Source organism: Ursus americanus, chromosome 2, assembly GCF_024610735.1.
Source record: "Ursus americanus isolate L20-20 chromosome 2, mUrsAme1.1.p, whole genome shotgun sequence".
Taxonomy (NCBI): domain Eukaryota; kingdom Metazoa; phylum Chordata; class Mammalia; order Carnivora; family Ursidae; genus Ursus; species Ursus americanus.
In genome coordinates, this window is record NC_142128.1 from 39,016,206 (window position 1) to 39,034,451 (window position 18,246).

Below are 18,246 nucleotides of genomic sequence, written 5' to 3' on the forward strand. Positions count from 1 at the left end.
CGAGAACTCTGTGTGGACTGCTATGCACACGGTTGATGGGGGCTCAAGGGGCCCACCAGCTCCTGGGGGTCTGAGAGGGGGCCTCAAGGTGCAGAATGCAGGGAAAGGCGGTGACCCTGGAGTGGCAAGCTGGGCCATGTGGGTCTGGGCCCTCCCCGGGGTTGTTACAGGGAGGCCCCGGCCCTGGGGGCGGGCTATCTCAGCAACCCCTAAGCCGGAGAACAGCATTCCTTTTTTTTTCTTCTTTTTTTCCTTCAGAGAGGGACAGAGGGAAGTCAGGGGAGAGAGGGAGAGAGAGAATCCCAAGCAGAATCTATCCCCAGTGCAGAGCCCGACGTGGGGCTGGATCCCACGACCCTGAGATCACGACCTGAGCTGAAATCAAGAGTGGGAGGCCTAGCCAACGGAGCCCCCAGGCACCCCTGGAGAAGAGCATTCTTACTTGGTTTCTAGAAGCTGTGAGTTCTCCAGCAGCAGATTCCCCACTTCCTTGCCCATTCCTGAAACGAAGGCACCGAGATATTACCTGTGCCGGCCGGCGAAGCCAGCCCTGCTGGTCCTCAGGTAGGCTCTCAGACAGCAGCGCCGTCAGGGACAGAGTCCCAGAGCAGCCTCTGGTCGGCACTGGCTGGATGGGCACGACGGCCCCGGGACTGACCTCTCACTCTATCCATGTGAGGTCTGTGTACCGGCCGGACTCAGCTGGGACCAGCCTGAGCTGACCCGGGTGGCCTCTGTGGCCACCTCGATCTCTGTCCCCTCTCAGCATCACCCCCCACCGCACATCCCCCAGCCCTGTGGTTTCCAAGTCCTTCGTAAGGCAGCCCCTTTTCAGAGCTGTCCCCAGGAGAACGGCAGTTGGAACCGTGGTGGTGGGGACAGAGAAAACAGAGCAGGACGGCAGAGAGGCCCTGGCCAAGGAGATGGGACAGTCCCACACTCCATCGGGGTCAGTGGCAGGGAGGGAGGGAGCGGAAGTGAGGACAGCGCTCCCTGGGGCTGGTGCCCAGAGGGGTCCAGCCAGCTCCTCTAAACCAAGCCCCAAAGTGGACCCCACTGAGTTCTCTGAAGGCACGTCACCAGCCGTTAGGACAGGCAGCCCGACAAGCCCGGGGTCTGTTCCTCCCAGTCACTCGGCCGCGGTCTACGGCAATCGTGAGACAGGGCCCACACAGGGGGTGTACTCGGCGTGGGTTCTGACCGCTGTCTCCACTCCCGCCCCCTCGGCCTGTCAAGGGTCTGCTCTGAGGGAGGGCGATGGGGACTTGGGACTTGAGCCCCACCCTGGGGGCTAGGAGCCTGCAGAGCCGGTGGCCCCTGCTGACCCCACCGCCGCCCCCACCATGCAGAGCAAAGCGAATGGCTCATGAAGCACAAGGAAGGTGTGAGGCACAGAGGAAGGCGGAAACGGGGGAAACACAAACTGAAAGGGGGCCTTGGCCTTACCAAAGAAATCATGGCGCACTAGGAGAGCCGTCCCAGTCCCACAGGAGCCGGGCGACCAGGGCGGCAGGGAGAGGGAAGGGAGAAAAAACAAGCGCATTAAGCCTGTGTGAGCAGCAGGGGGCGGTACGCTAGGGCTACTTGTCTCTGGGTTCGGGGTGCACGCTGGAGAAGGACGGGAGGGGTGGGAGATAGATGGAACCAGCTCCTCCTCCTGGAAAGTGTATGCTTGGGGCTGCACGGAAGACCACCAGGCCAAGAGCACCTGGGTGGTGAGGTGGGGCGGTCAGGGCAATGCACCGGATGTCTTACACTGAAGCCCTGGGCTGGGAGGGGTGGGGTTAGGGGTGCAATTCTCTGCAAATGAGGGAGAGTGGCGCCTGGGGACCCGGCGTGCCTTTGAGCACGCTGGGTGGGTGCACGTGGGTGGGCTGGGGGGCTCAGGGCCTCCTGCTGTGAAGAAAGCGAGAAAGCAGGAGCTGTGACCTCTGGCATGTGGGAAGAGGACACCCGACTTCTGGGGTGCACCCAACAGAGGGGAGATGCCCCAGAACTGGTACTGCAGTCCCATCCAGTCAAACTGTCCTACGCATCTGATGGCTCCGCAGAACCTTAAGAAATGGCTCTGGGGAACTGTTGGCCTCTGAAAGGACGGGCCGAGGGCATAGCAGTTCTCCCTCAGGTGTTAAGGCCATTGTCAGTGGGCTAGGAGAGCAAGCCAAAGTAAGCTTCCGAGCGGCAGGAGGCTGGTGAGCAGAAGCATGTGTGCCTTAGTGGCCTGGAAAGGAACCAGGAGGGGACAGGCTGCACAGCCAGCGGTGACTGGACAGCAGCAGGGGGTGTCCCAAGGATGCTGCCCCACTCCAGCTGGACACCACCATGGGGGGGTGCAAACAGACAGATGGGAGAGATACGCACCTGAGAACTCCCCTGGGGCCGTGTCCAGCGAAGCACAGAGAGACGGGGGGGGGGGGGGAAGGAAGTGACAAAGGTCAGTTGGTGACTGGAACCAACAAAATAAAGAGATTAAAAAAAAAAGCAACATCGAGGGGCGCCTGGGTGGCACAGCGGTTAAGCGCCTGCCTTTGGCTCAGGGCGTGATCCCGGCGTTATGGGATCTAGCCCCACATCAGGCTCTTCCGCTATGAGCCTGCTTCTTCCTCTCCCGCTCCCCCTGCTTGTGTTCCCTCTCTCGCTGGCTGTTTCTGTCTCTGTCAAATAAATAAATAAAATCTTTAAAAAAAAAAAAAAAAGCAACATCGAGCAGCCATCTCTGTTGAAAGGCATGAAGGAAAACAAGCAAATGTCACCGGGCCCGTGCATGACAAATCCCACTGGGGACGGCAACCCCAAGGAAGACAGAGACCCAGAGTGTTGGGCCCCACACCTGCTCCGCCCTCAGGAGGGCGAGGCCTCTGCACCTGACACCTGTGAAGGTGAGCGCGTGCCCATGTGCAGTGTGTGTGCACGCGTGTGGTGTGCGTGAGGTCCGTGTGTGTGCACTCATGCGCGTGGGGTATGTGTATGTGTGCCTGTGGGCGGTGCAGCGTATGCATGTATGTGCATGTGTGGGATACGTGTGTGCGTGCATACATGTCCGTGGGGTACACGTGTGCATGCATGTGTGGGTTATGTGTGTGCACATGGGTACGTGTGTGCATTGCATGTGTGAGGGTGGGATGCGTGCATGCGTGTGCGTGGGGTACGTGAGGGCACGTGCATGTGTGTGTAGGACACGTGCATGTGCATGGGGGGGTTGTGCATGTGTGTGGGGTAGGGTGCCCAGGGTGTCCAGACTCAAGATGCGCCCTACCCCCAGGTGCGTGAGCTCGGCCTCACAGGCCCCAAGCCAGCTCGGATCTTTAGGGAAGGGCGCAGCCTCAGGTGAAGACCAGCCAAAGACGAAAGGGAGCAAGGGAGGGACAAGGAGGGCAGGCAGCGGGGGCGGCGGGCGTGTGGGGCTGGCAGGGCCTTCCTTACTGGGGTCCAAACTCCTCTTCGCTGCCCAGCTAGAGATGGGCTGCAACACTAGCGTTCTATGGGGTCATTTCCCGTGGGAGGGAACAGTGTAAAGTCACCTGACTTACATGCCAAAGTACAGAGTTTGCTGTCGGAATTTAAGTAAGAAATGGGCGCCCCGGTTCAGGGGTGGATACACCCTCTGTCCTCGCTCTTGCCCAGGGTGGCCACCGTCAACAGCTGCTATTTTCGGAACTCCTTATGTCTAAACACCAGCATTTAAAGAACAAAATCACGACCGTGCTAGCCGTCGTCCTGTGCGAGGTGCTTTGTCCCCGCACCCCGGACCCCGTGTCGCGGAAGCTCTGCTCCGGAGATCATCAGAGCTCGCCTCCTGCAGCTCCCCGTCCGCTGCTCACCGGGTGTGCGGCGCTTCCCCAGACAGGCAGGCCCGCCCGCCCCGCGTGTGCACAAGGGGTCCCTGCCTGAGACCCTGTCCCCGCAGGGCAGTGGCTGCACGCTGCCGGCTGTCGGTCCGGCCGCACCACCGCCACCTCCTGGCCGTGGGGTGCGGCAACACCGGCTTTGAGTTTGTGGATCTTTGAGGAATTAACCTCCGTGTTCCCCTTTCAGTTCTGGATTGTTTTTGAAGCTGAGCCTGCTTTGATTTGTGGTACCACCTGTGAATCTCCTATCCTACCCTCGCCCTGTTCTATTGCTCTATCGGACTCCGCTATTGTTTGTGGTACTGGGGAAACAACTATCTTTCTCGAGCTGCGTGCCTCGCACGGGTCAGTATTTTTCTCTATGGCCCTGGCCCAGGTCACGCAGGGGGCCCCAGATCAGGGACGTATCTCCACCACTCTTCCAGCTCCACGGTCCTTGCATTTCTATGTTCAGATCTTCAATCCAACTAGAAGTCTTTTGTGCACGGCCGGAGGTGGGGACCAGACTTCATTTTCCACCAGGGGGTTACTCCACGAATTCACTGTATTCCCAGTGGCTTGAAGTGCTGTGTCTGTCCTATCCGCGTCCCCACACGGCTCCGGCTCTCACCAGGAACTCATGGGGCCACAGTCATGTCACTGCCCTGGCTTGGCCTTCACGGATCACACCTTCAGAAATGCTTTCATGCCGGGAACACGGGGCAACCCTGCAACCTTGTTCTTTCTCAGAAATTTCCGGGCTGCTCTCACACGCTTACTCTTCTGGATGAACTTGACAATCCATTCATAAAGTGAATTTACATTGGAACCACAGGCCTCTCTGAGTCACGGGGAGGCTCACCGAGCTCGGCCTGCAGGTCTCGTTTTTTGAGGCCTCTTTCCTGCTCTTCAGTCGTGTTTCCTAATTCTGTTCACATAGGTTTGTCTCTTTCTCAAGGTTATTTCTACACACGTTCTAGGTCTGGCTGCCATATGGGTGGGACCTGTGACGTGGGCAGCAGAGAACACATGTCCGGCTGGCCTGTGCAGCCCTTCGGATTCTAAGTCCAGTCGCCTGGCTCCTCTTCAGTTCCCTCGTCTGTGAAGGGGGCACACAAACCCCCAGCATGGGCTCGCCGGAGCTGCCTGCTAGACCCCAGCACATGCGGAGTGGTCACTAAGCATGAATTCCCTCACTGCCCAGTTACGCCAGCTCCGAGAGGCACACCGTCACAGCGTGGCGCCTCTGGGACTGGACGTGGTCTCACACTCGATGGCTCACCCTCCTTCGACTGGCAGCAAGGCCTTGCTTTCTTGACGATTTCTCCAAGAATGGTGTGTCTGGCAATCGGTGGCGGGAGTTCACTGAAACATAAGAAGACCTGCCTCTCCAGGGTCTTCTTCCTTCCTTCCTGCTAAAGGAATTCACCGTCCAAATGCCAACAGGCACGGGGAGCAGCTGGTGCAGACTCGTGGAGCGCTGAAGGGTGTCGCCCTCAGCCGAGCCAACGGCACCGCTCTGTCTCTGAAACCACAGGACCTTTCCATGGTGAAAACAGCCACAGAACGGAGACTGCCAAGCCCCCCACTGGCCCCAGGCTTCTCTGTGGGGCAGCCCCACTGGGAACATGAGGTCAGGTGCATAGCTCTTCGATGGGTGTCTTCAGAAAGACACACGGTGATGGGGGACGAGAACTCCCATCCTGACGCTTACCCCGGCTGAGCCAGATGATGGGGATGGCCCCCTTGGTGAGGGGACTGCAGCTGAGCCCATCTCCTTCCTCCACCTTGCCAGGTGAAGGGTGGGCTCCTCTGCTTGGTGCCCCCTCAGCGGAGGACCGCAGCACTTGATCCCTTCTGAGCTCCTCGGGGCCTGCCAGCCCGGCAGGCGGCCTCTGTGCCTGAGGCTCTGGGAGGCTCCTTTACTCCCAAGAAGGGGGGCTCATTCCAGCCAGAATGAAGTGGTGCCCAAGGTGGCCCCGGCACGCAGGGAACTGCAGCGGACGTGCTGAGCGCATAGGGACTCGCACCCTGGCACCCGATGACAGAAAGATTCTGATATCCACTTTCTTGGAACAAAGACCCAGCAGATGCACAAGTTAGGTCTTCTCGTGAGAAGGTCACGTCAGGCACTCTCTGTTCTAGGGAAGTGACCCCAGGACATTCAGCAGACTTCCCTTCCCTCCGGAACCGTCCTACATCTGTCTGGGAGTCATGACCCCTTTTCTGATTTGGTCAACGTGGCCTGCAGGTCAAGCTCACGGGCGTGTGCTGCTGGTTGTCCACTCTTTCCTCCCCTCACCGCTGATGCAGATTCTCTATGAAAGTGGCATTTGGAGCTATGCCAGACACGCCCCGCAGCCCTGAAGATGGGAGGCAGGGGGCAGCCCTATGGCCTGGAGCTGCCAGGTGAGGCGGGAGACTGTGGCCAACGGGACGGACCGACAGGTCCATCAGGCAGGCAGCCCTGAGTCACTGGGCAGTGAGGAGACTATTCAGCTCTGGTAATCCTGTAGAACCATGTGAGGAACCAAAAGTGTAGCAGAAGCATCAGCCACAATGGCCACGAGTGGAAATGACCCACATGGCCATCTGTGGACGAGTGGATACGTGAGGTGCGGCCTATCCATGTAACGCAACAGCACTCGGCTGTAAGAAGGACTACTCTGACACCTACCACGACATGCAGAACCTCAAAGGTGTCACGCTAACGCCACGAGGCCACGTGCCACGTGGAGAAGGACCACTGGTATGAAATGCCCCAAGGAGGCCAACGTACAGAAGAGGAAGCAGAGGAGCGGCCGCCAGGGGCTGGGGGAGGAGGGACAGGACTGCCCATGGGCACAGGTCTCCTCTGCGGGTGAAACGTTCGAATGTGATCATGCTCACGACCCTGAATTTGCTCAAAGACACGGGACCGTGCACTTTGGGCAAGTGAACTAGACGGCATATTCCAGCCCCACAGAGCTGTGACGAGAGGCAGAGTGGGGGTCAGTTGGGGCTGCAGCTCTAGGTCGGACTCTGCTGCTTCATCCTGCCCTCCCTGAGCTCGTTTCTTCCCGCGTAACACGGGCACAGCAGCGGGACCCCGGGTGACTGGCAGCCGAGCACGTCCAATGCTGGCGAGACTCTTTGCATGACTATGTTGAGGGGTGGAATCTTGTCGTGAGACGGGACTGGCCACAGTGCAAGGTCCGGTGGGCTCCGGCTCTGCCCCCTCCCCGACATGCTGTTTCCCACCCCTGAACACACCGCGGGGCACCTCTAGTGGCCTGTGGCCAGGAACAGGCGTGTGAGGTTGGGCCTGCAGACCCTGCCACGGGAACACAAGCTGCTGGGTGCCTATGTGCTTTCCTAGGGAGAAGGCCGTAATCTCTTATCGAATCCCCAAATGCTCGGGAGTGCATGGTGGCCTGCTGGGCAGTGTCCTCTCGCCTGCACAGGCTCCAACGTGGGCTCCGGCAGAACGGTGCTCCTTCGTGGACACACACGGCGTGCACAGCTACCCGCTACAGACCCATCCTGGCATGTGAACCCTGCTGAGGCACGGTCCTTCCCATGCCCATCGCAGCGCGGCGGGTCCAGTGCCTGCAGGCCGGGCCCCTGCAGCTGTGAGCACAAACCCTTGCACAGCCCCATCTTGTGGCTGCTCTCAGGGGCGCACACCTTTACCTTGAGGCTCCCACTCGAGAAATCTATCCTAAAGGAAATCTTCAGGGGGTGGGCACAGACTTCTGCCACCGTATCTGTGACAGCAGTGTCCAGACAGCAAAACTCAGGACCAAGAGAGTGGAGGAATTTACAGTCCCATGAAGGGAAATGTGTGGAGGAATATCAGTGGTTCAGGGAAATGGTGACATCGCCCACAAAAGGGAGGACGACGTGATTGACACCCACACCCCACGTACCGTCGGTGCTGTGGTGCTTGGGAAGGGGCACCAACATGTTAAAACATCACGGCATGGGCGGGGCTCATGTGGTATCTACCCTCTTCTTGTTATTTGAATATTAAAAGCATGTATTGCTTTCCCAAAAATAAAAATTAGAACGTATATAGGATTATTTGAACCCTATAAAGGAGAGTGGCAGGATGTCATGGTATTAAAAGTGATTTCCTGTAACCCTTTTCCGAATGTTAATAGTTTCTGTTTATTTTTAAACATTTGCTTTTACAACACTTATGAGAAAAACCCCATTAGAAGCGCACACTGCCAAAGGCAGGCCTCCTGCTCTTGGTCCTGGTCTCACCACTGAGGGCCAACGTCCCTCATTACACTGAGCTGCGCGCTCAAACGTCAGCGAGAAGGTAAACTTCACACTATGTATTTGTTGCCACAATTTAAACACCGGCTGAAAAAACTTCCATTTCAGGCATAGGACGCTGCTGGTGCTGACAGTGCAGGAACTGCGCTCCTGGGAGGCCCCTACGCCCCAAGTAAGACGGGGGACCCGACAACAGCTCCAAAGCAAGAGATTGAGAGTACACCCGACGGAAAACACCTGTTGGCGCCCTTCCCTTGTGGCTCAGGCCTGGCCCCGTCTGTCGCTGGAAGCCCAGCCGAGCCACCCAAGACGGTGCCGGTCACCAGTGTTGACCAGAGGAGAGGGACAACAGCAGGAAGGCTAGCAGTAAAAACTCTTGGATGCGAGGCAGGTCCATCTCCTCAGGCAGCGGGCGGCCACATCTGGGCCACAGCGCCTGCGGGCACCTCCCCTCACTGAGGCAGCGGCCGTGGCTCCAGCCGCTGCTCCCGCCTGAGCCATGAGAAATGGGGAGCAGCCTTCCCCGCGAGCTACCTCCGTGGACATAGCGTGAGGACTGGACAAAGCAGAACATCTGCTCCCCTGGCAACACAGCCACCTTCTGCTCCAGAGCTGACCTCGCTGGGAGGAAGGGACTGAGTGCAGCTCCAAGGGCCTGGAGCCCCTGTCCTGCAGCTGGTCTTCGGACACAAGGTCGTAGGGCAGGGGGTGGGGGTTGAATGCCACTGACGTTCGCCAATCTCTTGCCTGAAGTGCCGAGGGCTGCAGCCTGGCCTTGGCGTTCTGCCGGCAGACACCTGGCACACCTGACACCCATCCCAGGATGGGAAGGACCCAGAGTGAGTCCACACAGGGGACTGTTTCTGCACCTGTTTCCGACCCAGGTGCAGGGACTTCTAGGGGTGACCACGGGCTTGTGGATGGGCATTTTCCTTGAGGAGCAGAATTGCTAGAAAGTGCACTGCCTAGGCCGAGTGCTCAAAGGCACGGTTCTATTTTCAGACGGATAGAAGGTTCTAAAATTAGAAAGGAACAGAGCTCTGTGAGCACCCTAAAACCTGCTGAACTTTATGCTTTACACCGGTATGTTTTATGATATATGAACTACATCCCGATAAAACTATAAGAAGTTCCTGGCTTGCAGCTAACAGAGACTTTGCTTTCGTTACAAACAAAACCAACAAAAGCAAGCCCGAGGCCCCGGGGTCCCAGGGGTAGCTTGAGTTTACCTAGCAGGTCGGCTCCTTCATCCACATCCCCGATGACCTCTGACCCTGCAGTCGACAGCTCGTGGTACAGGGAGTCAGTGTTGATGCCAAAAGCTTTGTTCACGATCCCCTGGGTCGGGCTGTGAGGACATGAAGCCGGGGGAGCTCAGGGTGAGTGGGCAGCGTTCCTGGGCTGCGGGCGGGGGCCCCCCAACACTGCCCGTGAGCCACTCAATGCCAATGCTGCTTGTGTAGTGCTACAGGGGACGTCACCGCCGAAGGTGCCAACGCCCATGGTGACCACCGAGCCCACCAGGACCCCAGACTCAGGCAGCACCTGTTGCCCGTGCGATCAAGACGGGGTTCCCGACTCATGTCCAGCTCTGGGGTGGAATCGATAATGTCTTGAACATCAGACCACTCATCACTGCTGCCCATGCCTGGGGGGACACACGAGAACCCCAGGGTTAGGGGGGACACCCACCCTCTGGCCCCATGTCTGGAGACCCCGCACTAGACCACCGCCAGCCAGGGGCTGTCAGGAAAGGGCTCCTCCCTGGCTGGTGGCCAGCTGGGGCCCATCCCCCAGAACCATGGCTCTTTTTCCTGACCTTCGATGACCAGACCAAATGTCCTGCTTCTCCTCCATCCCTTCCACTACTGAGCGCCTCTGCGGGATGACGGGGATGCACTGCCAGAAGCCAAGTGTGTCCCCCAAATCCACATGTTGAAGCCATAGCCCCAGGGGCCCCAGCATGTGACTACATTTGGAGATGGGGCCTTTAAAGAGGTGAGGGTAAAATAAGGCCACAAGGGTGGGCCCTGACCCCATCTGACTCTGTCCTCCTAAGAGAAGGGCTGAGGACACAGGGAGAGGCGGCCGTCTGCACGCCCACGCCAGGACTGCGAGAGAGCAAATGTCTGTGCCTTAAACCACGGGCTCTGTGATGTTTGTTACTGGGGCCTGAGCCGGCTCATACATCTGCCGGAACTAAGATCCGTATTTGGAAGGGAAACCGGGGCGGGGGGGGGGGGGGGGCGGAGCAAGGCAGGGACAGGGGGCAGGGACAGCGGGGGGACGGAACCGCAGGGGATGGGGACCGCAGGGGAGGAGTGGTGGTGGGGTGCAGAGCAGCAGGGGCAGGGGGGCGGGACAGCAGGGGCGGGGACACCAGGTGCGGGGCAGCAGGGGGCAGGGGCAGCAAGGGGGGACGAGGGGAGGGACGGGGGCAGGGACAGCAGGGCAGGTGCCTGAGCTGCTCAGCCTCCTCCCTGCACAGCCCCGGAGCCCACGGCCGCCGCGGCACCTATGCTGACGTTCCGCATCTCCTGCGTGACCTGGACCTCCATGTTGCGGCTGTTGCGCTTCTCCCGTGTCCTCTTGCTGCTCTTTGTGCTGGCGCTGTAGTCCCCCAGGGGCTGCAGGCTCTCGTTGAGCGGTGTGACCGCGGCTGAGGGCACGGAGGACGTGGGCGTGTTGGACTTGGTGCCCGTGGTGCTGGGTGTGGCAGCCGCCGAAGACTGGCCTGACTCGGACATCTCATCCTGTGGACACTAGGGCCAAACACAGGGAAGGGAGAAGCTCGCCACGAGGGTCGGCGTGTCCCCGAGGCTCCCGGTGACGCACACCGTGCAGGGTCAGCGGGAGTCTCGGCCACCTCCGTGAGGCCCCCTCGCTTGGCTTCTCTGGCCGCGGTAAAACAGCGCCCTGAGCCAGGACTGGAGCGTACAGGAGGACCCCTGCTCTCCTGTCCGGCCCACTCGTCTGGCCTGGACCCTGGGTTCACCCAGACGCTGCCTCCAGCTTTCCGGAGGCTGCCGCCGCCTTATCTAAAGGGCTTGGTTTGGGGCTGTTAGCTTGCGCGCTCCCTGGAACAGCCCGCTGGTGCCGCGTGTGATGGATATGAAGCTACACGAACATGGCAAGCAACCCTTTGCAGCCAGGGCGCGGTCAGAAACAAGTTGTGGCCCAGGGTGGGGCAGGTGGCTCTAAGTGGGGACCAGGGAGGAGGCCGAGCGTGCCTTCTGACCAAGCCGTCCGGCCGTGGCCCACTGCTCCCGTCTCCGGCTTCCCACACTGGGTCCAGTCTGGGCCTGGGAAGGGGTGCGGACCTCCCAAACACGGAGACACCAGGGACTGTGGGATTCTTCACCCCCACGGCTCAACTGGACCTCAAAGTCTGCCCTATGCATCTACACATATGCAGTCAAACTGGAATCCCACTTCCAGAGACGGGTCATCCTCCAAACATTCCGAGAGAGACCAGACTACTAAAAACTGTGATCGGCTGTTGACCTTAAGAATCTCCCTGGAGGGGCTCCGGGCTGGCTCCGACGGTGGAGCGTGCAACTCTTGATCTCGGGCACGTGAGTTCGAGACCCGTGCTGGGTGTGGAAATTACTTAAAAAAAAAAAAAAGTCTTTAACAAAACAAAACAAAACAAAACAAAACCCCAAAAAGCAGAATCTTGCTTGAGAGAATACACTCCACGTAAGCACCGCACAGGAAACAAAGGCACTCTTCTCCCACAGTCCTTCCTCGTGAAACCATCGGACAGTGTCTGTGAAGTGGACTACTCGTCCACTAACACTGACGACCTGGACTCACCCCGACTCAGTCCTCAGTGGGGGGCACCCCCGCAGCCCCGTGCCCCTCTTGGGGTGCGGAGAAGGGGCATGGCTTCAGGAGGGGCTGCAGCTGCTGGTGCACCCCCCAGTGACCGACGGCACTGGGTCACGTGGTTTCCACAGAAGGGGCGCTTCGGGGAGCTCTTTCTCGCAGGGGAGGAGCTGACGGCAGGGGGCGTCCGGCCCTCTCTGTAGAGCTGGATGCACACTGGGACCAACCTACACCCGCCTTCCCCTGGGAAGGGCTGACCGGGCTCCCGTGGCTGCCTCCAGGGGCCCAGGAGGCAGAGCTGGCTGGGAATACCTGACCTGCCTTTTCCTGACCCCTGCGGTCAGCGTCAGGCCAGGGCCTGGGCCAGCGATGTCTGGCTTCATCTAACGGCTCGCTCACACTTCCCTGCCAGGACTCTCACTATTCCACAACCAGGCCCGCCATGTCCCCAGGGGATGCTTGGCGATGTCAGGGAGCATTTGTGGCTGTCACGACTGGGGATGGGTGGGCACTCCTGGCGTCCAGTGGGTGGAGGTGGGGAGTGTCCGCTCACTTTCCTGCAGGCCCCAGGATGGCCCCCACAGCCAAAAACAACCAGCCCAGATCGCTGATGGGCCGAGGCGGTATGCCCCACGAGACAGCCTGTGCCTCTCTCCCTAGAAACACCCGGTATAAGCATTTTTATTTGGGTTCTACAGCTTAAGGCCACTTTGAGAAGGGAAAGTCCTTTCCCGAGAGCCTCTGTGATGGAGCTGCCCCAGTGGTCTGCCTGCCCCACAGGCCAGAGGCTCCCAGGCATCCCACAGGCAAGGGGATGCCTCTGTTGCCACCCGGCCCCAGGCCAGCACGCGAGGAGAGATGTCCGCAGGAGACCAGAGGCACGGGGAAGTGTGGCGAGGGCTGGGGGAGGCCAAGGACGTGAGTCCACGCCTCTCAGAACCACACATTTTCTGGACCACCTTCCTCAAGGACACGGTTCCCAGCCTCTGTGCCTGGCAAACTCGGGTCTGCGGGTTCGCAGTGGGCCTCCTTGACCCCAGAAGTCACCGAGGGGAACCGTGTGGCCAGGCCTCCCCCAGTCCCTGGCTCTCCCTGACCCTACAGGCCGCCACCTACCCGAGGGACACTCCCCTGGCCACCACTTACCTAGCGGCAAACCTCTCAACCTCCCAAACACCAACGTGTGGCAGTGACCTCCAAATGCAAAGAACCCAAACTCCTAGCGGTCATTCCTCACCATGAGTAGCCACAACTGTTTGGTTAAAACACTGAAAATACAGCACATAAAAACAAAAAACAAAACAAAAAACAACAAAAAAAAAATTAAGAAATTAGAAAGACCTTAAAACCTAGAGCATGAAATAAAAAGAACTTAAACGTAATTAAAAAAATCAAATCAAACACACCCACAAACTGAAACATAAAACACCGGCATGGAAGCAAGACTACTTCAGACGGTGCGGCGGCGGCAAGAAGAGACGCGGGCAGAGAGCCGGACTGTAGGCGGGCAGGAGGTGGGCTCTGAGCCCCCAGCCTCCGCGGCCCCCGTGGCTTCTCTGGGCACATGAGGGGGAGCCCCAGCCACGGGAGGCCCACCCCAGCCCGCACCCAGACAGGGCGGCCCGTAACGGGGGCGTGGCGAACACCTGGGTCAAAGGTGGCAGAGACACGCTCACTGTCTGGAACAAAAGCTGAAGCGAGTGGGGTCCCTTTCTGACAGGGTGGGCGGCTAGTAGCCACCTCCCGCAGGCAGGCTGGACACCTGGGGCGGAGGGGTAGTCAGCCACAAGCTGCAGCAGGAAGAAGCTCCGGGAGAAGTCCAGGCCCTGCGAGGCCCGGGGGCTTTGCCTTCCGCAGGCCACCGCCCCGGGGCTCTGCGGGAAGTACCCCAGGCCTGGAGCCGCCTCCTCCAGCCCCACGGGCGCATCCTTACCTGGCGATGTGGCCATAGCCTGCGTGGCGAAGGCAGGGCTAAGCTTACAGACCAACACTGGCCGCAAGTGACCAGGGGCTCTGAGCGAGCGGCGGGACAGGGCAAGTCCCTGCCCCTGGCTTTCTTGGGGCGGCACATTCCCCGGTTAGCTGCGCCACCTCCCCAAACTCAGAGACCCAGCAGTCGCTAGCACGACAGGCAGGTAGCAGCAGTCTAGAGGAGAGACGCGGCTGCTCACCCTACCCTCTCCCAGGGGCAGCGCAAATCTCACGCACCAGGACACGTTCTGGCCTGGAGCCCAGTGTGGCCTCAGGGCTGGTCCTCTGGAGCGGATCTGGGGCACAGACATGCCCGTGCCCCGGAACAAAGGCTCAGCTCAGCCCAAACAGGCGGGTGCGCCCTGGCTGCAGAGGCCCCGTCTGAGGCCCGTGTCTCCCGACCTGGTGCTTTCCTAGGGGACCGGTGCACCTCTGCGTGCGGCCCCACTACCCCGGGTTGGGGGGGAAGCTGCAAAGGGCTGTACACAAGGACGCTTCCTGAATGAGCATGGGTGACAAGGCGGGACCCTCACTCCACGGCACGGCTACAAAACCTGGTAGCTGGAGCTGAACTGCGGCTGGCCGAGGTCACTCAGGTGCCAGTGGTCCCCCGCAGGCACGATCTTGCCCCCCATCTGTGCACGTACCATGCCGTCGGCCAGGGGGAAGACATTCAGAGAGGTGGGGCGCTCCTTCCTGCTGAAATGTGACAGAAAGAGGAAGGAAGCGCACGTTAGACGGGGCTCACGGCTCGAGAACTGGAGGCTCTCTGGACGCACGGGGGCCCTGCAGATGGAGCTGCTCTGGGGGAGGGCCAGGTGTGTGGGGCAGGGCCTGAGCTCTGGGGCAGCCCGGCCTGCACGGGGGCCACCTGTGCCCTGAGCTATGGCTCCCGTGTCACCAAACCCGCTCCCGTGTTCAGGGGCACCTCAGCTGTTCTGCGGGCCTAGGGGACCCTTCCCCTTTAGTCCGCTGAGACTCGTCTTTGGTTAGTGTGATTTTGCAGACAGCTGCTCTGTAGACTAGGAAGTCCCTGGCACTGCCCGCAGCAGGCCTCTTGGCATCTTGGCCGGCACAGAGCGCTCCTGAGTGGCGCCGTTTACCATGACGGTCTTTCCTACGAGGAGCCCAGAACGGCCTCCTGGTGGCTGTTGGCCTGGCTTGGGCCTCCTGGGTCCAGGAAGAAGGAATCAACCCTTCCGCTCCGTTCTTTGTTCCCTGCCCTCCACCCGACTCCTTCACTGCTCTTTCGTGAGCTCTCCTGGGCGGAAGACGTCGGCCTGGACGTACAGAGTAAAGAGAGGCTCCATCCTTCTGTTGGCGTCGTGTCCCCTACACCCCACGGGGGCCCCTTTCTCCTGCTCCGTGCTGTTCTTCCCGGCCGTCAGGGCGCACGGACCCCAGAGGGGAGTTCTTTCAAAGGCGCGTCAGGAGACTGGGAATGGCAGGTCGCCTGCAGTCAGGATGGAGCCCGAAGCTGCTTCCTGGGCTCAGTCCCTGAGGAGACGCTCCACTGGGGGCTTCTGACTGGACGCCGGGTGGTACGCAGCCAGGCCGGCCCCCTGTGCTGCCCTGGGGCGAATGCGGTGTGCCCTGGAGATGGTGGTCCACCCGATAGCCCATGCTGCTCCGAGCTGTTCTGGCCAAACCTCAGAGCCCCGCACACAGAGCTCAGCCCCAGGGACTATGGTGCGAGGAATGGCGATGCTTCCTCAGGATTCCCGAACAGCCAGGTCCCAAGGCTTGGCTGCTCTGGAGAGAGAAAGCGGGCAGCTTCCTATGCTGCTTGCAGAGCAGAGCTGCCACAAACTGTGAGAACCTTCTATAGCCTGGCAGGCAGCGTCATGAAACATGACCCTGGGAAGCGGGGGCTCTCTGGCTGGGTTCCCATGCGGTTCTAGGGGCCAGCCAGGGCTGGGACGAAAGAGGAGGAAAGCAAAGAGTTGAGTTGGAGTCCTGCTTTGCTGTGGCCGAGGCTGGCTGATACGTCCTGTCCAGCAAGATGCTGCCTGCCGCAGAGCTGAGACCGGGCCGTGCTGTCCTGGGAGCTGGTCTGTGACAGGGACAGAACCACAGGAACAGCGGGCTCCCAAGGGGCTGGAGCTGCCGGCACCCCCGCACATCAGGGCCTGGCCCACCCAGGAAGCTGGTTTCCTGTGGACGATTGCAGGCGCCTCCCGCAGCCCTAGTCCTTCGTGCCAGAGGATGCATTCTCAGGCACGTCTCAGCTAGTCACCTGAGAGTTAAAGACCCTCAGACCCTCAGAAAGCACCAAGTTAGGGAGCACTGAGTCTGCGAGCACATCAAAACCTCAGCAGGCCCCGGGGCTCTGCCGACTCAGGCTGCTCTCCGCCAGCAGCCCGCCCGGTCCCGGGTGTCTGGGAGGACGCCAGCCACCACGTGGTCAGCACATCCCTGGAGGAGGGGCCCGGCCTCCAGAGCCATAGCATCTGCTCCCCTGAGGCTCCCAGGCACGTCCTCTGCCCAGTGTTCCTCGATGGGCTCCCCTGTGGGGAACCCCTCTCCTGGGGCCCAGCTCCACTGCAGGAGAAATGCACAGTGGGGCCCTTGGCCCCAGGAAAGTGGCAGCGTGTGAGCATCCTGCCTCAAAGGACGGCGGTGGGGGACACACGCCCGTCACCCACTTCCACAGCTGTGTGCATGGGGACATACTGCATCCAGACACAGCCAGGTTGCTTTCCTGCAACGGGCATCGTCCCCAGGAATCGAGCCTCATCTTCTCTCTCTGCTCCTCACAGAGCCACACGTGGCCTGCTCCACAAGCCCTGCGGGCATGTGCGGGGCACTGACAGTCAGTGGCCCAGACTCGTCCAGAGCTCAGCCACAGTGTCCCCTTGTCACATCCCCGCTGCTCCTTTGGGAGATGCTGATGGCCACCGAGAAGCTGCCGCCCGGGTGAGTCGCACTGCCCACAGAGGTCAATCTGACTGCAAGGGTCATGGCCACACAGCCGGCTCTGGGCCCAGAGCTCAAAGTGACCGAGCCGACTGCGAGCCCAGGTCTATCTGACGCCACAGTGTGGGGTCTTTACGCCTGCCCGCTGCCCCCTGCAGTGCCAGCCCAGGTCTTCCGGCCTGAAGTCCAGTCTGTGACCACAGATGTTTGCCGGGCAGGGGCCCTGCACCACTACCTAGTCTGAGGCTGTCTCGGGGACCCGGGTCTCACCCGCCGCGTCCTCTGCGTGGCCTCTAAGCAGACAGACCCAGAGTCTGTCATCTGTGACATCGCTGCAGAACATCTGTCGAGTGGGTCAAGGACCAGCCCTGTGCCTCTGATTAACAACTACCAGCAGGACCGACTCTCCCGAACCCCAGGGCACCCCAAGTGCCCCGCACGGCAGCATGAACGCTGGCCCGGGCTTTACCTTTTCCTCCACGACTGGCGAGGACTGAAGGGCAGCGACAGACACAAGGGCAGCACACAGCAGCAACAGCACAGGGGGCGAGACGAGAAGACAGCATTAGAGGGCACAGGTCAGGGGGCACAGGTCACATGCACTCATGTGCAGGGGGAGTGTGTGCGGCGGTGGGCTCCGTGCCGCGCACACGAGCGGACATGCAGACATCTGCACGAGACAGACACATGACACTCAGACACGTGACCTCTCCGTGGAGCAGCCAGCTGCGCACACACACTCAGGACAGGGCAGCGGGTGAGTGTCGTCTCCCAGAGAGCCCCAGCATGCGTGCGCACTCAGGCACACACGTGTCCACGTTCACGGGCCCACACACACTAACCAGTGTTTCTGAAGACACACACTGAGAACCAGGCCAGGAGTGAAGGAAAACGCCTATCTAGGTTTGGCAGCCAACAGCGGCTCCCAGGGCTAAGGATGAGGCCCTCGGCAAGCGCCGGAGAGACTGAACTAGGAAGCTGGGGCGGACGTGCTTATTTCTCCCCAAAGAGCTGTGGTGGGAGCGGGGACACCCCGCAGAAGCAGGCTGGGACGGCGGGCCTCCTCATAACCACAGACGCAGCAGTGCCTGCGACAAAGGCCAACACCCGCACGGTGGGAGAGGCCTCCTGCTTCCCCCTCATCTGCCCGCGTCCGGGTGGAAATGCTGGCTGGGGACTGCTCTCCACCCAGACTCGGGTCCTGGGGCAGCCAGATGTGTGCAGAGCACCATTAGAACGCTGGGCCGCGGGCAAGCAGCTGCGGGGAGGTGCGAGCCTGAGTTCCAGACGGCGGCCGGTTCTGTGGGCTGGCGAGCAAGGTAAACACGGAGGGCAGGCCAGCAGGGCAACGGGTGCAGCCCAGACCCGCAGCACCACCCCTCTGCCTCCTGAACAGCATTGCTCCGGTCACCACCCCATAGGAACACGCTCCTCCTCGTGG

At 60.5% G+C, this 18,246-nt stretch overlaps 1 protein-coding gene across 21 annotated transcripts in view; it reads right to left on the reverse strand.

Moving 5' to 3' along the window:
* MAPK8IP3 (mitogen-activated protein kinase 8 interacting protein 3) overlaps positions 1–18,246 on the reverse strand; it is a 46,848-nt gene that overhangs the window by 10,019 nt on the left and 18,583 nt on the right. For 7 of the 21 annotated variants that reach the window (XM_087853677.1, XM_087853664.1, XM_087853642.1 and 4 more), the window contains exons 5-11: positions 17,275–17,298; positions 14,444–14,588; positions 10,606–10,852; positions 9,636–9,738; positions 9,320–9,438; positions 2,362–2,373; positions 443–500 (exon numbers count right to left, since the gene is read on the reverse strand). In XM_087853677.1, coding sequence (XP_087709803.1) covers positions 443–500; positions 2,362–2,373; positions 9,320–9,438; positions 9,636–9,738; positions 10,606–10,852; positions 14,444–14,588; positions 17,275–17,298 — 708 coding nt within the window. The other 14 variants (XM_087853624.1, XM_087853637.1, XM_087853657.1 and 11 more) reach the window with 10 other exon arrangements.